This window comes from Lupinus angustifolius, chromosome LG17 (genome assembly GCF_001865875.1).
Source record: "Lupinus angustifolius cultivar Tanjil chromosome LG17, LupAngTanjil_v1.0, whole genome shotgun sequence".
Taxonomy (NCBI): Eukaryota; Viridiplantae; Streptophyta; class Magnoliopsida; order Fabales; family Fabaceae; genus Lupinus; species Lupinus angustifolius.
In genome coordinates this window covers 2,814,323-2,837,064 of record NC_032025.1, presented here as the reverse complement: position 1 = coordinate 2,837,064, position 22,742 = coordinate 2,814,323, and the positions used below count along the sequence as shown (strand labels likewise).

General features: G+C 32.5%; 2 protein-coding genes and 1 long non-coding RNA gene across 9 annotated transcripts; 2 read left to right on the top strand and 1 right to left on the bottom strand.

The window, feature by feature from the left end:
• On the top strand, window positions 342-9,903 carry LOC109331193 (two-component response regulator-like APRR2). Of its 7 annotated transcripts, none has more exons than XM_019565546.1 (12): window positions 342-348; window positions 4,801-4,983; window positions 5,759-5,838; window positions 6,251-6,317; window positions 6,434-6,480; window positions 6,778-6,855; window positions 6,950-7,450; window positions 7,720-7,860; window positions 8,000-8,245; window positions 8,370-8,477; window positions 8,577-8,654; window positions 9,235-9,903. In XM_019565546.1, exons 2-12 carry the CDS (start codon window positions 4,854-4,856, stop codon window positions 9,391-9,393), a joined length of 1,635 nt encoding a protein of 544 aa, XP_019421091.1. In that variant the 5' UTR covers window positions 342-348; window positions 4,801-4,853; the 3' UTR covers window positions 9,394-9,903. The 7 variants fall into 7 exon arrangements, with proteins under 7 accessions (XP_019421091.1, XP_019421090.1, XP_019421089.1 ...); XM_019565545.1 differs by lacking the exon at window positions 342-348 and adding an exon at window positions 3,878-4,109 and having other exon boundaries at window positions 4,826-4,983; XM_019565544.1 differs by lacking the exon at window positions 342-348 and adding an exon at window positions 3,878-4,109 and having other exon boundaries at window positions 4,785-4,983.
• On the bottom strand, window positions 2,342-22,723 carry LOC109331199. The gene is made up of 3 exons (XR_002105753.1): window positions 22,575-22,723; window positions 13,261-13,263; window positions 2,342-2,352 (listed from the first exon to the last, which is right to left on the bottom strand). It is a non-coding gene; the product is annotated as an uncharacterized LOC109331199 (long non-coding RNA).
• On the top strand, window positions 17,740-22,171 carry LOC109331192 (type I inositol polyphosphate 5-phosphatase 2-like). Its single transcript, XM_019565543.1, has 11 exons — window positions 17,740-18,120; window positions 18,195-18,300; window positions 18,385-18,477; window positions 18,823-18,910; window positions 19,006-19,110; window positions 19,480-20,296; window positions 20,583-20,761; window positions 20,851-20,959; window positions 21,275-21,423; window positions 21,559-21,825; window positions 22,079-22,171. The coding sequence occupies exons 1-10, from the start codon at window positions 18,091-18,093 to the stop codon at window positions 21,764-21,766; spliced, it is 1,884 nt and encodes a 627-aa protein (XP_019421088.1). The 5' UTR covers window positions 17,740-18,090; the 3' UTR covers window positions 21,767-21,825; window positions 22,079-22,171.

The following is a 22,742-nucleotide window of genomic DNA, read 5'->3' as shown; positions in this document are numbered from 1 at the left end:
CTTGTGAATTGTGATTAGAATAATATAATAATGGAGACAACAAAAGAGGCGACAAAACAAAAAAGCACGGTTGTAGGCACCTTGTTCTGTTGTTCATGACCAACAACATAGTCTTATAGGATGGGAGGGTGCATGATTTCACTTACAATGACTTTAACTTTGAGAATCTCACGCAACTTATTGGAAAAATGGAACATTTTTTAACCAATTAAATGTATGTTGCTGGTGTTCGGTAATATCTATGCACCATAGTGTAATACAAAGTCAATACACTGTCATTGTTTATTTATATTTTTTTTTGAAGAGTTTCATTATAAATGAATAAATGATATATGATAGAGTGATAATGTATAAAATGCTTACACTATGATTTATTGCATTTTTTTTACTCTCAAAATATACCAAGCTTCATACATTTTGGTAACTTTTTGTTAGTGTTGTCATGCTTAAACTCATAAAATAAGGTCGTGCATGAAAATAAGCTTAATTTCTAAATAAAAAGGTCTGATTATAAAATATTTCTGGTAAAATGAATCAATTTAGTTGTATTGTATAATTTAAATCAAATTTTAAATCTATACTTTTCAAACTGTCCTTCAATTTAATTTTATTATTTATATCTCTCCACATATAATAATAAAATAGATGCTCTTAACATAACATTAAGTACAAAATATTATATTTAACATTTATAATATACAAATTATATGTGACAACAATAGAAAAGTGAGTTGATAGACACGGTAATACACATCAACAAGTTAGTAATAATAAAATAAATGTTCTTAATAAATATATTACTTATTAGTCACCATTTATAAATGATTCGCCCCATTTTAAATGCGGTTTGTACAACAACAAAAACGTAAAAGAATTGTCCCAAAAAAATGCGGTTGAATACTTGAATGGGAGAAAGGACTTAAGAGTTAAGATCAGTTTTAATCCTTGAGATTTTCTTGCATCTACCCCATTGTCTCCTTAAAAATAAATGATATAACACAGCAACTTTCATTTGTCTGTATATCTGTATATGGTTAAACTACTTTACCCATATCATATCAAATGATAAATAGAAACTACAATTGGTATTGAATGACAAACAATTAATCTTACAATATACTTTTTATTTAATTTCATTAAATGGATGTATAGTGAACAATTGTTGGTATCTATTATGTGTGTCTTGTAACGTGACAAATCATTTATGCAAAATTGTTTGGTACCAGCTTCATTTAGTTGTGGCACCCATTAACATCAAGACTTTATTACACAATATGAAAGATGTGTACTCATAAAGTCCATTCTTTACATCAATTTAATAGAATTATAGAAGTGATTAGTTTTATTAGACTTGAAGAAAAGCCAGCTGCTTACTTTTTGGGTAAATGTGTTGTTATTTTTTTATACTATTATTTCAAGGTTCGTCACTGTCCATTTCAACAAGTGTTTATTTTAGAAATCAAATCTTTAATATTAAGTATCTAGTAGAATCTTATACTACTAGACTAATATCTTATTAGTTTATGTGTTATTACTTTGTGGGAACTGGAAGGTCCATTTGCATGTCTCACTCCAATTTTACTATGGTGGGTCAAAAGTCATATCAATTTTGTATTTTTTTTTCTTCCAATTATGGTCACATTGATTTAGCAAAAAGAAATTAATGATTATTATATTTTGTAAATTATCATGATTAAGTTCACTAATAAATCTACTTTTTTAAATGCTTTTGCAGTTGAAAAAGGTTCACTATTTACAGATGATTATAGCCTACCCCATCTGAATTGAATCAACACTTTAATGTGGGGCAAAAACCTTTTTAAAACTCTACCTTTTTCAACCTTTTGGCGTGGGGCAAAACCGATTTGGGAGTTGGTACACCTTGCATCAACGTGATTTTTGTCAATATGTTTTAGCTTTTTTTTATAGAATGCCTATCCTCCTTAAAGTTTTCCATTTTTGATTGTATGAAATACTATACACAATTAGGGATGAAAATATGTGGGACTAATATCTGTTCTATCCCGGACAATTATCCATCAGACCCGAGCATGGTATTTATTGCCTGTGCGATCTCTGTTACCTGCCTCTAGATTGACTTGCTTTCAAAAGAAGTCATAAATGCTCCTAACATGGCATTGACGTCTCTGACCCATCATTTAATGCACATCTGACTCATCAACTCATCATTTAATGCATCTCTGACCCATCATTTAATACACCTCTGACTCGCCTCCAATGTCAGATAACATGCCGTCTGCCACGCCGTCTGCACATTCCACATGCACCCGACAAATCGACAAGAACAGATCTGCAAGTCAAAGTAAGGACGATCAGGGTATGTTCTTTGTACTCATTAGATACCGGCCAATGACCAGATGTCACCTCACCATGCAGAGAGTATAATTAATTCACATTCCCTCATTTATTGCTACTTATTCTAACTTCTCTCTTATTTACTCCCCCTCTCTCTAGAATACTTTACTGATTTGATCGTCATAGAACTTTTTCAGGTACCTCCCTAGGCAGGCCCAAAAAATCATCCGATCAAGTTACCTGTTCTCCTACATTACACCGGACATACTCTTCCGACCATCCATCTTCAACTTCCGACCATTCATCCTCAACTCCCGATCATCCATTTATAACATTAAAGAATGATATCTAACCTATAATAGGTTAAGTTCTTTTTTTCATGAATATATATGACTCATACTATTCAAAAAGTCTATTTAATTTAACAAGGTAATCTAAAATATCTATTAAATCTATTAAACATACTTATTTAGTTATATTATATTTTTATATTTACATTATACTATTCCAATACAAGTAATATAATAACATATAAATTTTAAATATAAAAAATGTACACAAAATATAATATAATTGATAATATTAGATTAGGTTATTTAAAAGAAAGATTGTTAGCATATTTAAAGAGACATATCACCTTATAAGATATGTATTTTTAAATAGACTAATATCTCATATCAAAATTTTAAATATATCTAACCTAAATTATAATGTTATATAAACTTAACCTATTTAACGACAAAACCAGACATGTTTACATCCCAGACCCACAATCCACCATTTAATGCTCCCGTACTTGAATTTCAAGAATCACTTTTTCATGTTGAAATGCAAAAAACGAGGAGAATTTTTTATTATATAAACTATAATAATTTTAAAGGTATTAATAAAATACAAAGATATTTAATAATACCAACTTCTAAGAATTTTTGGCAAAGTCCGTCCACGATTTCTTTTTTCCTTCTTGATTATTTTTTTCTTAAAAGGCTCTAGTAGATAGTGTTAATATAAATGAGTTAATTTGGGTTGTTGGTCATGGGCATTGGTAATATAAATGAGTTAATCAGGGTGATTATAGTTGAATAGACCATATCTCCTTCATGAAATATTACAAATATATTTGAATATTATTCACTAATAAGTTTATCATATTTAATTTTAAAATCATGGTGCATGCAAAATAATAAATTATTGATTACCGATCTAAAATACTTCACAGTTTACAGTATAAAGATTTAAAAATAATCAATATATCATTTACTCCTTATTTATATTACTTTTATTTAAAAATTAATAATTATTAAAAATAAATGGTGAGTAATATAATAACAATGTAAAAACTCTTACAACACATACATCTTTTTTATATTATATTATTTTGTGACAAACAAAAAAGAAGTCCACTTACTTAAACTTATTTTAAGTCATTAATATCAATTTTAGGAAAATCTAATCATTTAAAATAACCAGAGGAACCTGAATTGGATCCCTAAGAAAAGCAAGAAAAGTAAAAGAAGAGGGTATATTCGGAATATGAACATTGACATAAGTGAGAGAAAGGTTGATTGAGTTTTGTAGAGAGAGATTCCTTTATACTGTGTGGTTCGTAAGTAGCAATAGTTCAGTAGTCAGAGACACCCTTCAACAACCGCAGTTAAACCTCCTTATTATTCTCTTCCCTTACCTTCTTCTTCTTCCATCTTCTCAGCTTCTTATCAATCAAGCAATAAGAAAAAAATAAAGAACAAAACTTGTAGCAAACAAATTGGTGGGTCTTTTTCTTCTCTGTCAAGGTAGTAAAAATGCCTTCAAAAACAATATTTTTGTGTTTATTTTGCATAGTCTTACTTTGTCATAATAACTCATATGCATGCTGTTCAAGTGTGCGGTTCTAGAGAATTCAGTTTAATTTTGTTTTGTTTTTCATTTTTTAGTATTTTTGTATTATAATATGTGCATGGCATGTCATGTTTCCCACTTTGAGCAACTTGGTTCTTTTCTGGGTTCATTTTGGTTCCCCTTTGTTGTGAAGTTAGTCATTTATTTTTCCTATTTGTAAGATCTTTTCTGGATCTTTGTCTATTTGCCTCCCTATGATCAGATTTCAGGTTACACTACAAAGTAGAGGTTATTTATGTTATTTTGTTGAGGAAATGAAACGAGTAGTAATCTATTTTTGATTTAAGAGTTGCTGCATGCATGATCAAAATCTACACTTTTACTTGATTCTTATTTCTTAAACTTAATCTCATTTTGGGTTGATCTTCTCAGTTCAGAGAGCATGTCATTATTCTACATTATCTGCTAGCTATTTGCAAACATTTTACAATGTGAACAAATTTAAGTTTGAATGGAGTTTCTGGTTCTTCTTTATTAGTGTGTGGTTTCCTTCAATGTTTTATAATTTGGATTAACTCCAAGTCTATTTAATTCCCTGAATCATGCATTTGAACTTATGGATCTTGCAGATTAGATGCCGATGAGCAATATTCATCTGTTACTTGTGTAGGGGACTGAGAGAGGATGCTAAACCAGCTATGGTTTGCACTGCCAATGATTTACAGGGATGGAAAGATTTTCCAAAGGGACTTAAGGTTCTTCTCCTTGATGGAGACATAAATTCTGCTGCTGAGACAAAAGCAAAGCTTGAGGCTATGGACTATAATAGTAACCCTCTTTGAATCCTCTTTTTATTGGCATACGTCACTTATTCATCCACTTGAAATTTTGGCTTAGCAATTCCCACTTTCCTTAATTAGTGGCCAAAGTTGGTCTCTATCTTTCTGTAGAATGGCATCTTGTAAAGCTGCATTGCTTTGGATGACTCTTTTAAGTCCAACATCCGCTGTCTCATTCTGTCGAGAATGGTTTAAATACATGTTCAACTACTCCTCTTATTGCCAATTGGTTTTGAGATGGAACCTTAACATAGTGTTAGAACCAAAGCCCAACTTAGAGCCTTTTGTCATGGTCTAAAAGATGCCTTTCGTTCGGGTTAAAGGTAACCTCTGCTTGGTCCAGCATGCTTCGTTGGAGGGGGCATATTAGGAAGTAAGCCCCACATTGTCTGCCTCATTCTGCTAGGTGTGATTTAAGTTGGGAAATTGTGGTTATTACAAGATTTTAGTTGCATTAGCATACAAGGTTGGAAAATTTAGGTCACTTTATTTTCCCCTATTCTGATGCTTGATGTAACCACAGGTAGTATTTCTTTAGGTGGCTTATAGAGCTATTAAAATTTCATTTCCACTTAAACTATATGCTCACAATAAGTGGTTCAAATTCTAAAGGTATCGAGGATAATTGAGGATGAAAGACTAGTCAGTTATCTACATGCTTGTTTATTCCATTTCCTCTATTCCTGCACCCATCCCTTCTTGTTTCCTGTACATGCTTGTTTATTTCATTAATTTTTTAAGTAAGCCTCAATACTTTGGTACAGTTTCTTCCTTCTATGATGAGAATGAAGCCTTGTCAGCATGCTCAAGTAGGCCTGAAGACTTCCATGTTGCCATAGTGGAGGTATTGGACTTTCACTTCTGTATAAATGACAAATCATCATGTAGTTGTAACAGTTGAAGATAACATGACAAAAAAAGGATGTTTTCTTGTATGCTAGTTGAAAATGATGTGAATCTAGAGAACTTGATTGTTCTCTTGATTATAATTAGTTGCTGCAAAACTACAAGCACTTCCACCGAAGGAGTTATATATCTTGGAATTTGTGAAATGCTAATAATATTTGATGACTTTTATCAGCTGATGCAAAATGACTAGCATTTCTCAAATTCCAAGATAAATGACTTCTTCGATGTAAGAATTACATAGATAACCGGCTCTTTTTGTTGATTTCTATATCTTAATCATGCAATTGATCTCTTAGATTGTTACGTTAGATGTGAGTTGTAACCACATGCATCCATCCAAATTGCAGGTGAGTACAAGCAGTAGCGAGGGAGGTTTCAAGTTTCTTGAGCATGCCAAGGACTTGCCAACCATTAGTAAGTTCAGTACTAAGGCATGACATGGGAAATGAGAAATTTTTTTACCTTGGGCCTGTCTTTCTTATGCTTGCTGTAAAATTTCTAACTAGTAATACCTGCAATTTTTTATGTAGTGACTTCAAACAATCATTGCCTGAGCACCATGATGAAGTGCATTGCGGTAAGATTCTGCTTCCGTCATCTCAATTATTTGTGTGAACTACGATTTTTCTATCCCATCTTGTCCTTTGTAATTAATCTTTTGATAATTCTGGTTTGGATACTACAAATTATAGACCAAATTTCGAGCTTGTCCCTAAGATTAATGCACTAATGAAACTAGCTTAGTATTTTTAGATCATATTACTGTGAATATGATTCTTTTTAACTCATTTTAGCCAGGCAAAGATTACATTTTCATACCATCCTGGGTGCCAATGCATATGTCTTGACTCTTTGGTCCATTTTATTTTTTAAGCTTGGTGCAGTTGAATTCCTCAATAAACCACTCTCGGAGGACAATCTCAGAAATATCTGGCAGCACGTGGTACATAAGGTAAGCTAATATTGTGACATTATATTGGCAACTTGGCATTTACTATTAACATAATATGAACAAAATAGTTTCTGATGTGGTTGAACTGAAGCAGGCATTCAATGCTGGGGCAAGTGTCCTGCCTGAATCACCAAAACCTGTCAGAGAATCTGTAGAATCCATGTTGATAGATGTAGGTAACTTGTCCAAGCTTAGTTATAGTGACCATGAGCATTCAACTGGTAGTGATAAATATCCTGCTCCTTCAACCCCACAATTAAAACAAGGGGAACGATTACTTGATGGTGAGGATTGCCAAGATCAGACAAATTGCTCCACAGAAAAGGAAAGTGGAGAACATGATGGGGACTCTAAATCTGTCGACACTTCATGTGAGAATTTGAACACTGAAAGTATGACCAAACCAATAAAACCTGAAAAGAATCTTATCAAGGGGGAAGAAGATTTTGCTGATGGTTGCAAAGGTGAGATTGCTGTTTCTCTGAATCCAAATAATAGAAAGTTTCTCAGCAAGGCAGGTGGTAATTCTACATCTTCAAATAAAGCGAGTGTTAGAGATTCTTGTGAGATTAAAGCTAATCGGAAGAAGATGAAAGTAAGCTGTAGTATTAATATTAGTTTTTATCATTTTTTTGCCACTATCTGATGTAAATCTCCCCCTTGCCTTATAATCCTCCCCATCTTCCCAATGTGTTTTGATGCTATTAGTTATTCAAGCTAGTATATGTGCTAGAAATATCTCCATTTTCTGTGTCATTTGCCGCTTATCCTTATTATTCTTATTAGCTTATTTACTTGTTGTATAAGTGGTCTGCGGGTTAAGATTATCTGAATACAGTTTTTGGTACTTCGCTTTGGTCTCAGGTAGACTGGGCACCTGAACTGCACAAAAAGTTTGTGCAGGCAGTCGAACAACTCGGTGTTGATCAAGCTATTCCCTCTAGAATATTGGAGCTAATGAAGGTGGAGGGCTTGACTAGGCATAATGTCGCAAGCCATCTTCAGGTCATTATTTTGCTTTCTGGTTGTAGATGGGGATTTCTACTACTAAGTTGAATGACTATTTTTAACACTTTATCTTAATGAAAAAGTCATATCCATATATCCTCTTAGGTAAATTTTACTAACTTTTTTTGTTGAACAGAAATATAGAATACAAAAGAGACAAATTGTTCCTAGGGACGAAGATCGAAGATGGACAAATCAAAGAGATCAAATGCAAAGGAGCTATTGTGTGCAAAGACCAATTATGGCTTATCCTCCATATCATCCTAACCACACCCTTTCCCCACCTCCTGCATATCCTATGTGGGGACAACCTGGCAGCGAAACAGCTGGCGTTCGGGTTTGGGGCCCTCTCGGTTATCCCCTGTGTCAGCCTTTTCCAACGGTAATCTTGTTATCTGGAATCAGAACACTATATAAGTTTCTATTTTATATTAGCAATCTCGATCTTTGTTCTGTGATGTAGAAATTATGGGTGCAATTTGATACGTAGTAACTTGATGATTCAGGTGCATGCGGATGCTTGGGGTTTCCCAGTGTTGCCACCTCCACAAGCTCCCTTTTCCTACACTCATGCAAGTATCATTCATTTGAATTACATCACTTATGCTATTTTTGTATGTTAAATATATCCATGCTTGCATAATTTACCATTGCTAATTATTTTGATGATTTACCGGTTTGGTTCTAATTAGATATTTTTCATGAAACTGCAGAATATGGTTGGATTTCACAATGCCAAAGCAGTTGATTATAGATTTGACGTGCCACAAAATTCCTTTGAGCATCATCCGGTAATTTAGTACTTTCCTTTCAGTTTCGCTTTTCTATAAAACCGGCCCATGTGTACTTAATGCTCTACATATCAGGTTCCTAAGCCCGGATAAAACGTAATTTTATGCTAGGGCATTATGGCGTCATTGATCTATTTAACCTACCTCACCTAATGTGATTAAGGCTTGGTTGTTGTTCTTGTTGTTTGCTTTACTTTATCATAGTGGCAATTGACAGAAATGTTATAAAATTGTCCATCTAGTTGAAAGTAGAACAAAACACTTTACTCCCTTGACAAAATTGCAACACACAGCAAGCTAAATAGTGAGAAATGTTTTCAAATATTTACTGTTAGGTATGTATCTTTATCAATCATGGTTGTATGAGCCATTTATCTAGATACATTGTAGAGTGCAAGACCAAATGTGTCTAATTAAATTAGGCATGTTAGGTGTAGGCCCATGTTCTTCTGAGTGCTGAATGACATGATTGTTGAGTTACATTATCTTTGAGTTGTACACAAGTGAAGACAACTGTGCAATGCTCAAACGCCTAAACTTCTCCATCAACTCTTCCTAATAGTGTGTTCCATGAATGCAGGCAGAGGAGGAGGTTGTTGACAAGGTTGTGAAGGAAGCAATGAGCAAGCCATGGCTCCCTCTGCCCTTAGGCCTCAAACCGCCTTCGGCAGATAGTGTGTTGGCCGAGCTTTCTAAGCAAGGCATATCCAACATCACAAAAGATTCAAGTTTATCATGAGATAAAGAAATGTGTTCTACAATTGACAATTTCAGTAAAGGAAAAGAAAATCAATTCAGTGCCTCAAAATCTCAAATTGTTGACAAAATAGTCTCTTTTCAAAACCGTCAATTGAGATTTCCACATGAATTTTAGATTATTCATTTCTTAAGGACAATAGTAAAAAACAATAGTGAGCCATATAACTGAGGTGGTGGTATAATTAAATGACAAACCAAGAGCTTTTTTCTTGTCCTGGAAGAACCAAACAATTTTTGTGGGGTCTGATGATGTTGAGGAACATGGCTTTCTGGCTGGCATGGTGTCCAATCACATATGTCATTACACTGTTGACTATTGTAATTATTTTCTTTCTCAATTTTATCCCTCAGATTCAACTACATTAGTAGAATGGTTTGGCTGGAAGTTGACATCCAATAGAGCAACTTGTGTGGCTGAGAAATTGGCACGACTTTGTTGAACCAATGTTGTGGTTATAAATAGATACTCTTAGATACAAACTTTAGTCAATGACTAAGATGTGGAGTGTCTCTATTAGGGAGGGGCCAAATAATGGTGTAGGAAGATGATGTTGTGAATAATGAGTCTAAACTTTGGTGGATCTGTCATATATGCTAGATTGTTTTTCTCACCCAATTTAATATGTTTATCTTTTGGATAGATTCAGAATTGTGAGAGTAACACTTGTAGCTAATCTCATATCTTTCTGGAACGTTTGGAAAGCAACTCATGATCGTTAATCGAACACTTGAAATTTTCTTTTGTGTGCTCCATCCTTGAGTTAGGGTCGATCTCCTGATTAATATTATGGTATATAATGTTCCTTTGCGAGATGAGTGGGAAAGGAAAAAGAAGATTTGATAGTCATATTTTATGCTTTTAACCATTTTCTTTGGAAACATAATGTAAAGAATCAAATGCCCCAAATTGTCAAACATTCATTACATAATCATCACCTTAGGTTGTATTTTATTAACAAACTAGCAGGTGATCCGTGGGAAAGCTAGACAAATAAGAACAGAGTATTATGAGTTAGAAGAAAAAAAAACTTGTTTAATGTCTAAGACTATAAAGTACTAATACCGACACTCTTAAAAATGAACATATTTTATTGATATTATCATAAGATGATCAATCTTGTTTAAATGATGATCAACATTATGCATATGTATTTACTGTCCATTCTCTACACAATACGAACGTTTTGTTTTATTTCTCTTGCTACATATACACTTGGTATATTGCATATTATGTTTCTCTCTTCTATTTAATTGTTTTTATTATACCTTTCTCTCTTTACAATGCTATTGTATAATATTTTGAGTATCTATGAGGTACCAGGAAAATATTTTAAGAGTATCAAGAGAATATCAAGTTTATAAATTATTTATTTTTTAAAAATATAATTTTGATATGGATACACATTGATGAAGTATTAGAGAGTATCAGATACGCATACATGTTGAGCATGAATATATGAAGGTCATTGAAGTGTCGGTGTAGGTGCAGGTATAAGATGTTTTCCTCTGTGCGTTAATTAAGATGCTTTCTTACTTTTCTAAGTAGTAATGCGCAGTTCATAATTGTTGATAAAAAAATTGAGCCCACTAGTTTTCTTTCTCTTAAATGTCTTGAGCCCACTACATGTTTTACTTCCTTAACCAATGCTCTATCAGCACCAGTTGACTTTATCATTTTTAATGATACAGATTTTTGTAAAGGATCTGAGGTTAAACTTAATTCCCGTTTAAGATTATATTTTTTACCTGGCTGATTAAGTTTATATATAATAAACCTAAAATCTTGTTATAGTTCTTGTTATCCATATATTGTTTCTAGTTGTTCACAAGTCTGTTTTCATATGAAAATGGATATATAAACATGCTTTCCTGCCAATTAAACAAACTCTTCCACCAAACATGTATATTAGGAGGTATGAGGTTGTTTAATTAGAATTGACAAAGGTCATATTTTAGGAATACGAATGCGTACTTAGCAGGGAAAACTTTATCTTTGTGGTGATGCTTCACTCAATATGGATTAATTAGCATCCTTCGAGGCGTGAATATTATGGGAAGCTTATACCAAAATTAAACAAACTATTTTTTTAGTACAACAAGTACATATTCACGTTGAGACGTTTGTCTAGTGATTTAATATTTTATTAAATTCTCAAAGTATCAAGTTAAGTCAAATATTAATGTTTAATTCATAAAAGTAACATTTATGGAAGGTAACTACACATCTTAAAAAGATTAATTCCTTAAATATAGGCGAGAGATACATTTAATTATACCAAAAAGGCATGCATGCAGGTCTATTTGTCAAAAAAATGTACGGATGCATGTCTATTTGCCAAAATATAATGTTACATAGCATGTATTTGCCAATTGTGCCAAAATATAACCAAAAAATTCGTCCAGATTTGATCATTTCTCAACAAACTAATATTAAAAATTATATTTCCCCTAATAATCAGTACTGGATGGTCCAGTCTTCATACAATTGGTTGAATGCCAAAGACTTGGGCCTTTGCTGTCTCACAATCACGATTGACAAACATGTTTCAAAGTTGAGTGTCATGTAGTTGGAACGTCTCTTTCCTTATAGGAATATCAGATTAAAAAATACTAAGCACAAGAATGGCAAATAAAATAATCTAATTAAGTTAATTGAGACTTAATGACGATCCTACAAGAACCCTGCATTCATTCTCACTCTTTTAATTAATTTTAGGATGAATCTTGTCCACCATTAACATATAATATATGTCAATGCCATGCACATACAATACAATATCTATTAATTTTGAAACTAAAAAACTAACATACGCAACTCAAACAACGAATACCATGTTATTTATTTTCTAGTGACTATCGTTTTCTCTTCTGGTTTCTTTAATAATGTTATTGGATTCTTCCTTGTAAGAGAGAGAAGCATGTAATCGTGAAGATATAACCTTTTTATGTGTGTATTTTTGCAGGGTAGTGACAAGCTGGGTGAGTAACGCTTCTATTTGTTTTGAATATTGGCTTCGGTTGAGTTGTGTTTTTCAAAGATTTTGAAGTCGATTCCTCTATAATCTCTTATTGTGGTCCGGGACAATTTCTTTTTATGCGCTCTCTCTTTTAGTTGGACAGTGACCGTTCATTTGAAGTACAATTTTACACCGCCAGAGTTTGAAAGTAGAGGAACTTTCTTTTTGATAAGTTTGGATTTACACACATCTACTGAAGAAGCTTACATAAGAATGTTAATGATGTTCTTTCTGGCAACAGCTAAATAGATGCACAAAATATATTCCTTGTGCTTATACTACAGCCTGTCAATAAAGAGAAAAAAACAAGTCAAATTTACTTATGAATTCCGTTAATTGAATGCCACAAATATCATATTGTATCTGACATCATATACATTTATTTCAATCTATCTCTCACTTATCTTCTATGTTTTTTTATATAAATGTTTCTCTAAAATAAATGAAAAAAAATATTGAACATTATATATGGTATTCAGTTTTGATGTTATCTTATCATTTTTTTGTACATATACTTGCAAGTGGAAGCACCTTTTAGGTAGTGAGTTCAAAACTTTTGTTTTCTCATGCATGGTTGATTAGATCTATGAGTATTTAAAAGGAGTTGACTTTTTTAATTGCCAAAAAATGCCACTACACTACCGTCCCCAGTCTATGATTTGTTCTTAGATGTTTATTTAGAAGTACATGCAATTTTAAAATTTGTTTTATTTGTATTTTAGTACTTTTAATATTTTTATATTTTAGAGGGATACATTTTTAAGTAACATATACCGAATTCATTATCAATATTATTAAAGGAATGTGTTATCTCCATGCACACACTGCACCAACTTGGCTAGCTAGAGTTTGCATGAAGAAGTTTTTTAATTAAATTTTGCATACTATATGGTTTAAGACTATAACCTCTCAACTCCTTGATATCGAGTCATCGCAGCACCATCCACTTTTAACAAAGGAATATTTGGCCTTGGTCGGTTTTTCAATATAATTGACATTTGTAGATAAATTTAATTTGTAGGTTCCTTTCAATTGTAGTTGTTCTATTCTGGCTGCGGGTCTAATATATAGCAAACAGACAAGATGAAGAAGAAGAAGAAAAAAGTGCATGCATACACCAAAATGTCACTATACTAGACCACTACGATGCCAAATATGACAATGACATTTTTTTGTATAAGGGAGGAAGAGAGCATAAATACTGGGATATATTGCTCAATAACGTCACACATTTACAAGTTCAAATTGTCATAGTTCACCTATAACTATAAGCCATTTATCAATATGTCATTTTCAGATCTTTTTACTTATTTGATTTTGTTCTTCTTCTAGTAGAGTGGAAAAGGGTTGCACTAGTTGGTGCCGTGCTCTTAAAGCTGATAGGGTTTCATATTGTAGTTTCATGATTATTACTCTATTTTTCAAACATTACGCGTCATTGACTTTGACACACACTTGGACTTAATTATTTATTTTTATAATTTTGGGAAGGAAAATCGCATTTGGCTTTTATTTTACAATAGAAAGGGCTGAATTCCTTAGAAGCAACACTACAAAGACCCGCAAGGTTGGTCATTTGGCATTTTAAAATATATAAAATTATTATTTCTTGATAGAAGGTCAAATACTCCGACAACAATTTTATAGTACACTAAGATGGACATTTTAGGTTTAATTACTCCCTAGGTTATTGAACTTTAAATTTATAAAATTTGTGATTGAGTCCCTTATACACACATGACACATCCATTAGATTTCACCAAAAAAATATACTTTTCATACCAAGTTCATGAACCAACAAATGTAGGAGTGAAAATATTAACAAAAATCCTAATGGAGACATGTACACGAGTGATACGGTTAATAACTTCATAATTTGAGAGGCCGAATATTTTCTTTCTATCTAAAATTTAGACCTATTTAAATGTTTTGAAGAGATTTAAGAACCTACAAATGAGAGGCTTCGCATCACATTCTTTGATATTCTCTGGCAATAGTAATTTAAGATGACATATTTTTTGCAGTGTTCATAAAGAAAAAGGCAGAGAGAACCATTAGGACCGTCAAGTTCTTAACTTTTGATTAGACCTTGCAGCTGAAGATGCTAATTAATGACAGCTTGCTCATTGGAGTAGTGTGAAGGCATATCTAACAAATAAATGTTGTTTGCTCGGTTGAGAATCGAATCTTACTTCATGAGTTTAAATTAAGTTGTCCAGATTAGAAATATGTGATTTGTAACTATGATTGTGATGAGTAACGATTCTCTGGATAGTTAAGTGTCACATAATAACACATAAAAACAAAATGTAATAATACTTTTATTATTTTGTTTACCATGAAATCATATTTTCACCATTAAAAATATGAGTAAAAAGTGACACTTGCTTCTCCTTTAATAAAAAAAGATCATTATTCCCTAGTTCAAACTTATTTAATTTTTTATTTAATAAAAAGGCTTGTTTAACATCATACATGTGTTGATTCGTGCCTTTATTCTTATATTTTTGTGAAGTTCTAAATAAAGTTTAATTTGATTTAATTAATCACCAAATTCTGTGTTGCGAGTAGGATGCTACATGCACAATTAATAAACGACAAATTAAAGATGGAAGAAGTTGAAAACCTCTACAAATTAAATAAAAATCTATGGCATATATCTAGTTAAGTACAGGATCCACCTCATTTTATTTATTTAGGGAGGTTTGGGTAACCTGCACAAAAAATCCTCACAAAATACAAAATTTGTTACAGTTGAATAACGAAGGAAGGACATATCGTGGAACAATATATATTTCTAGAAGATGCTGTACATGCACCAAGTTGCCTTTACTGCACCGGATGCTTTATCCATTTTGACCTGTTATATATACAAAATTAAAAATCGGTGGATATAAAAAAATATTTTTCACCTTTCTGTAAATATATTGAAATTAATTTTCATCCCAATAAAAGGTATGGCCACTTCACTTAATTAGGGTTAATTAATTATCTTCAAACAAAAACTTTGTTATACAAAGTTCAAACTTTATATCACATGGACATTGCATTCCACCGTGCAACAAAAGTTGATCCAATTAAATATGGTTTTCCAAATGAAAGTTGATCCAATTAGTAGGGATTTAACTCATACTCAACAAAAGTGCGAATACAAATCCTTTGCCAATGTGATGATATTGTTTATAAGTGATCTACAAATATCTTTGTAAATGCATGTAAGAGGTGAGACGTATAGATTTTGTGATACACTAAACAATTGCCAATACATTTTCACTAGATGCTTAAAGAAAATTAATTTTTGATAAACGCTAGGTCTATATGGGGGGGGGGATAGAATTAAAAGTATACTTGTGAAAAATTAGATAATGTAATGAAAACTATATAAATAATGAAATATAAGGTAGTATTAGCGTATTACTCACATTAACATATTCCGCAGAAAGAGGTGATTTTTTGGTTATAAATGTGTTAACCTCTAATATTATTATATTTAAATGGTGATTACATCTCACCCTGCAAGTCCCAATGCTTAGATTAGAGATCTACTGTTAAGATTCGCACATAATATGATAAGTTATACAATGAAGAAAGGTGTCACCTTAATATTATTTAATGAATTCAGTGAAGTTAATCTCAACCCAAGTTCAAAGTTCAAAGATATAGAACAGAAATGTTACAATATTTTCTTCTCCATTTACTATAGCTTTGCTTCTTCCTTTGAAGATTGGGCATAAAAAATAAAATGGATGACAACTTTACAAGGTTGCTTTGATTTATAGTTGAAAACTCAAGAATTCTCTTATCTTCACGTATAGTGCGGTGGGCCTACTACATCTGTGACCTACCTCATTCTTCATTAATATGTCGGTCAATGTCTTCTTTTTATTTATTTATTTTTTATACAGCTAAAGACCGTGTCATTTTCTAAACCAGTATTTGCACGAAAAAGAAAGAAAAACGAAAATGTGTCTCGTGGTGTTTCTCTGCCTTTTCTTCTGACTATTCCAAAAGAAAAAGTGGGTCCCCAGATACTATGTTTTTGGGTTTTATTCTTAGTTAAATTTTGGACGGAAAATAGTAAGAAGGGAAGCCTGAACTATATGAAATAGCTACTTGACATGGATATGAAGCATTTTTTTATTCCACTCTAAAAACCCAACGCACAAAAAAACATCATATATACTCTTATACTGAAAGTATAAATATTATTTGATTTGATTCAGATATAATTATGGAGTTGGTTATGTTTTAATAGTCATATGAGTTTTCTCATTGGTGTATGAACTTGATATCTTGTATCACTCATCTAAATGAGTTGTTCTTTATATTTAGTTTGATACCCCTTGTACGTTTTTTATTATTGAATCGTTTTACTTATAAAAAAAATTGTAAATATTATTTGTAGAATTTAAACCTGTAACTCTTTAATTACTAAACAACAACAACATGGTTACATGTAAGCGCTTATCCCTTATTTCTGAATACATAAAAAAAATAACCGAGAAATGATGAATGAATAAAGTGTGAAGGGGAGTAGAGAATAACTCGAGAACACTAGCTTATACCTAATTGACAGGCTTTAGTTTTTTTATCTCAGTCAAAATATACGGATGAACAAAATTCAAAAAGCTACTTCAATGAATCAGTTTACTAATGTTGAAGTTATCAATAATTGTTTTCTTATTTTTGTCTTTTAATTTTCCATAAAATACAACTTTTTTACCTAAATTCTAATATAATATTACATGTCATTTTGACTCATCTAACAAAATTCAATGAGCTAAGATGTTATGTACCGCATTCCTTAACATGATAAATTGTTAATTTAGTTTACTCTCAAAGCTAGTTGTCCACTTGAGCTAAGATCCATTTCACTTCTGTGCCAACACAGCAACAACTTCTACTTAGTTTAATGATAAGGTTGTTCCTTCTTCCACACACCTTCTCATTTGTGGGGTCATTGATTCATCTTGGCTGTGTTTCTACGCTTTATATATTGTATGCAACTAATGTAACAGTTAAATCATCCGTGAATGTAAAGTATAATTATATACAACAACTTCAACAATATAACTCTGCATTGACAAATGACAACTATAGCCTTTGCCCTTTGGTGTCTATTGATTTATTAATTTCATCATTTGGGCAAATGGTAATTCTCCAATCCTAGCAGATATGATTAACTGTTTGTGGATACTCTCTAGTGATTTATATTATCAGAAATTGTTATATAATAACTGGTCTAATGAAAATGACATGTGGTTTATTTTTGGATTTCATTAGAGTTTTCGATTGACCATGTTGTGTTTTATTAATATCAGAAAATTGTTACGTTCTGTGAGGACCACTGGACCAGTAGTATTATGCAAGTTGTGGTTGTGGTGGATGTCTTGCTGATATCTTCACACGTTCAATTTCTGTCCTTTTCTACTTGCTTCTTATAAGGATCTTCTTTCTAATCAACATTCATTTAATCCCATTTTTTTGTTGTGTTACTTACAATCTGGGATACCCTCTTATTAAAATATGATTAATTGCTAAATAAATGCTGAGTTAGTGATTCGGTGATTCCATATTTAAGAAGTTGTGCTTTCAAAGTGTAGTGTAGCACAATACACAAGTCTTTTTTGGGTTCTGTTGTAGTCTTTTGAATTGAGGCAATGAAAGCAAGGAGAGGAAAACGCTCAGAGGTAAAGCTTTAACATGATTTGAAGCTTACTTTGATTATGAGTTGCAGAATAACTAACTAACTAATTCATTTCAGGGCTTTTGGCCTTCCCTTGTGATGAAAAAATGGTTAAATGTGAAGCCTAAGGTGAATGATTTTAGTGAAGATGAAGTAGATACTGAAACTGAGAGTGAAGATGATGGTATGATTTTGGTTTTGCTATGTTATTTTTCTTGTTTAGTTTCATTGTTTTCTTTCCCTTTATGGTTTTTCAATTTTCATCTAGCTTCCTCTCCTAAATATTCAAGAATGCGCGAGTGTGAAGATAATCCACTTAAAACACAAGGAACCCAATCCATATTCTCAAGTCAAACATCAGGTAATATACTTCATTCCTTTCTCACCAATCAATTTCTTTTTAGCAGAGAAATGAAAAATAACCAACAAATTCAGCTTGAAGAATTGCTTAATGGTTATGAAAATTTATAATAGTAGCTTCTTATGAAATCAAGAATCTAAAAATAGCATCTTATGATGGCTTTCTTAAACTTTGTTCCCATGCCACATTTTGATTAGACCAAGGGGTATATGAAGCCAAAGAAACTTTCTAAGTCAACCCATCTTGGTTAATTTTGTGAACTTCAAATTATTACCTATTCTTGTCACCTGATTAGCTCAGAGTGTTAAAATCAGTGTCTTCTGTGATTTGATATTTGTAATTCAGATGCATCTAGTAAGGGTTACAAGATAAGTCACAGAAGAGGAAAATCAGAAACTCTGCGTGCTCAGTACATAAATACAAAGGAAGTGAGGTCTGGTGGCAATCTAGTTATACAACATGACATTGGAGTTATTAATTTAATGATATCATTAAAACGCATCTTGAATTTGGTTATTATGCTTGCAGAGTAGCAATTGGCACTTGGAATGTTGCTGGAAAACATCCACATGAGGATCTTGAGATTGATGAGTGGATTTGTGCCGAAGATCAAGCAGATATTTACATTCTTGGGTGAGTAGTTTCTGATCTTGCCAATGCTTTACTATTTCTACTGAGTTTATGTTTAGTTTTCCAGGATTTACTGAAAATAACTGTGAATTGTATATTGTGCCTGTTTGAATGGGGTTGTGAATTGTGCAATCCATATTTAAAGTCTATTGTCAAATCAAGTTTTTATTTCATGGTTATGTAATTAATAAGGTGTATTAATTGTAATTGTCCTGTATATACTAATCAGCATCTTACCAAGGTTTTACATTCACTTTCAAAATAACCTTTTAAGTGGTTGTTCTATGTAGTGTACATGCATGCAATATTTCATTCATGTATTATATCCATAGTGCGGTCTTCTGATAAGGTAAGTGTATTTGCTATCTACAGTTTCCAAGAGGTAGTTCCACTGAGTGCTGGAAATGTACTGGGAGCAGAGGATAATACACCAATTCATAAATGGGAGGCAATTATTCGAAGAGTTCTAAACAAATCTTCTGAATCGGAAAGTGACAGTAAACACAAAAGCTATAGTGCCCCTCCTTCTCCAGTTTTAAGAACTTCATCTGCTGCGGATGTTCTGGCAGATAACTTAGATGCTAATGCAATAGATATGATCAATGAGGAGTATGTGGAAACCGATGACAATGATTTGTTGGAGCAGCCAGAATTGAAAAACATTAACTGTATAGGGAAGAATTTACAGTTGAATAGAATATATAACTTGGATATTCAGCCTAGACTCGACTGGCCTGAACGTCCATTAGATGCAATCTCCCAAATTGTTGATTCACATCCAAAGTTGCGCAGAGCACTAAGTGGCTCAGACAGAATTGGCTTTAGCTGGAAGGAGAATGCTTTAATATATGGCAGTGGATTGAAACGTTCACACCACAGTTCTGGAAATCTGGGTTTGTTATGTAAAGAGCAGCAAGTAATGCCTAAAGAAGTAGTCGATTCCTTAGTAGCTGAAGTATCTGACATGTTATTTGTTGAGAATGATGTTACTTTTAATGAATTACCTAATGACCAAGATGATTATGGATTAGGCGCGATGAAATTGAGTCCAAGGTATGTCCGAATTGTCAGCAAGCAGATGGTAGGGATATATGTATCTGTTTGGGTGCAGAGAAGGTTGAGAAGGCACATTAATAATTTGAAAGTTTCTCCTGTTGGAATTGGCCTTATGGGCTATATGGGAAATAAGGTAAGTCGTGTTTTCACACACTATGTCACAGACTATCGATATGGCATATACATATACTCAATGCATTCCAATATGAATTAGTAGTATAGATGTAATACAAAGTGTATCATGTAATTATGATCTCATATGCGTCATCAATATGTTTCTGATTCATAATCTGATAACTGGATGGCTATGTGCATTCTTACATTAGATGTAATCATATAGAACATAAGAAATCTCACCATATAACCTTTCTTATTTTGACATGAGTGGATGTGATTATAACAAATTGTGACTGATGCAGGGGTCAGTTTCGATTAGTTTGTCTCTCTTTCAGTCGCGTCTGTGCTTCGTTTGTTCCCATCTTTCTTCTGGTCAGAAGGATCGGCAGAGGCGAAACTCTGATGTTCATGAAATTCTCCGACGCACTTGCTTCTCATCTGTCTTTGATCCAGATCAACCACAAACAATCTCGTCTCACGAGTAAGCTTTATTTTAAGCTCAAAGTTTTATAATTTTGTGCAGAGTTTATATACAGCTTGTGTTCATTGATGGTTATTTCCTGCTAACAGTCAGATTTTCTGGTTCGGGGATTTGAATTATCGGATCAACATGTTGGATGTGGAGGTCAGAAAGTTGGTGGCTCTAAAGAAGTGGGATGAACTGATGAATAGTGATCAAGTGAGTGAAACTTATGAAACTCCCCAACTTATGAATATGTTGGACTTATGTTCAGTTTTCACTTATTACTTATTCCAACTGGTCTGTTAATTTTTATAGTTGATTTATAATACTATATAGTAAAATTTAAATCAAACATCAATCCTTAAGTGTAAGAAATCTTCTTACTCAAGGAAATATCAAAGAAGTGATATCATTTTACTGTTATGAGTTATGACCAAGGCAAACAACTGTATTTTTCTTCTTATATCATGTTCTTTTATGATGACCACAAGTTATGCTAAACAAATTCTTATTGCTTCACCTAATACGTAGCTATGCAAAGAAATGCGTCCTGGGCATGTATTTGATGGATGGAAAGAGGGGTTGATAAACTTCCCACCTACTTACAAGTATGAATTTAACTCTGATAGATATATTGGTGAGAACCCGAAAGAAGGGGAAAAGAAGAGATCTCCAGCCTGGTATGTACAAGCCACATATATCAAAACAAATCTATGAACTTTTTATTCTTGGTAGCATATATTATAATAAATATTGATATTTGACAAGGTTTGGTAATGCTATCAGCAGTAGTTAATTTGGGTAAGATTATGCAGGTGCGATCGGATATTATGGCAAGGAAAAGGAATAAAGCAACTTGAATATGGGCGTGCAGAAATTAAGCTCTCAGATCATCGACCAGTTAGTTCTATCTTCTCAGTCGAAGTCGAAGTATTTGATCAACGCAAGCTAAAAAGAGCTCTAAATTTCACTAGTGCAGCAGTACACCCAGAGATCTTCCTTGATGAACATGATGAATTATAATCACATGAGACATTGACTGAAAATGGGCATCTACAATCATATTTATATATTAAATACTGGTACATGCATTTTCTTTTTCTATCTTTTCCTTTAAAAGAATTCTAATTCATTATATGTTTTCTTGATACTGCTTTTGGATAACATAGTAAAACACTAAGTATGAGAATTGAGAAGTCCATGTATAAATTTCTGAGCATGGGTAAAATGACCAATGTTGTATTACTAAAACTATAATAACAAGCTAAAGGGGTGTGTTTATCTATTATGATTTACCTGTCATGCATGTGATAACATGGATTTATTCTCCTGCAGGTTGTTAAAATCTTAGTTGCCTATGAAGTTATGTTTCCAATGACAGAAAACTGGTGAATTCTTTCTAAATCGAGCTTCAATGTGTCCAATTCATTGATCACTCTACTCAAATTAGCTCTGCACGGAGCATCCTTTATGATTAACTGGGATATGGAACATTTTTTGAATCTGAATCAGCAACATAGAAGCCTTTAAGATAGTTATAACATGAAAATGTAGATAGTCATACAATAGAATATATATTGGGCCTCTTTTGCCATAGTGTAATGATATTTATGTTTGGTAAGTGTAAAAATTTATATAAAGTTAGTACATTATTTACCATTCATTTATGTATTTTTTTTGAAGAGTCAATGATAATTAAAAATGAATGGTGGATAATGAATTAACAATGTATAAAATGTTTAGTGGTTAATACATTTTTTTTCTTTTTCCTATCCCATTGATCTATAATAGGCAATGATTATTTGAATAAGGACTGATCAGATTCAGTCACAAGACTTTATTTGGGTTGTTTCTCTGTAACACTAGGCACATTCTATGTAATGTAAGCTAATATTGATTTGTACAATGAACCTTGACTAGAAATGATCTTGGTTGATTTTTGCAGTTTGGCCTGATTGTTGCAAATTACATAAATATATTTTACCATGCCTGGTCCTGA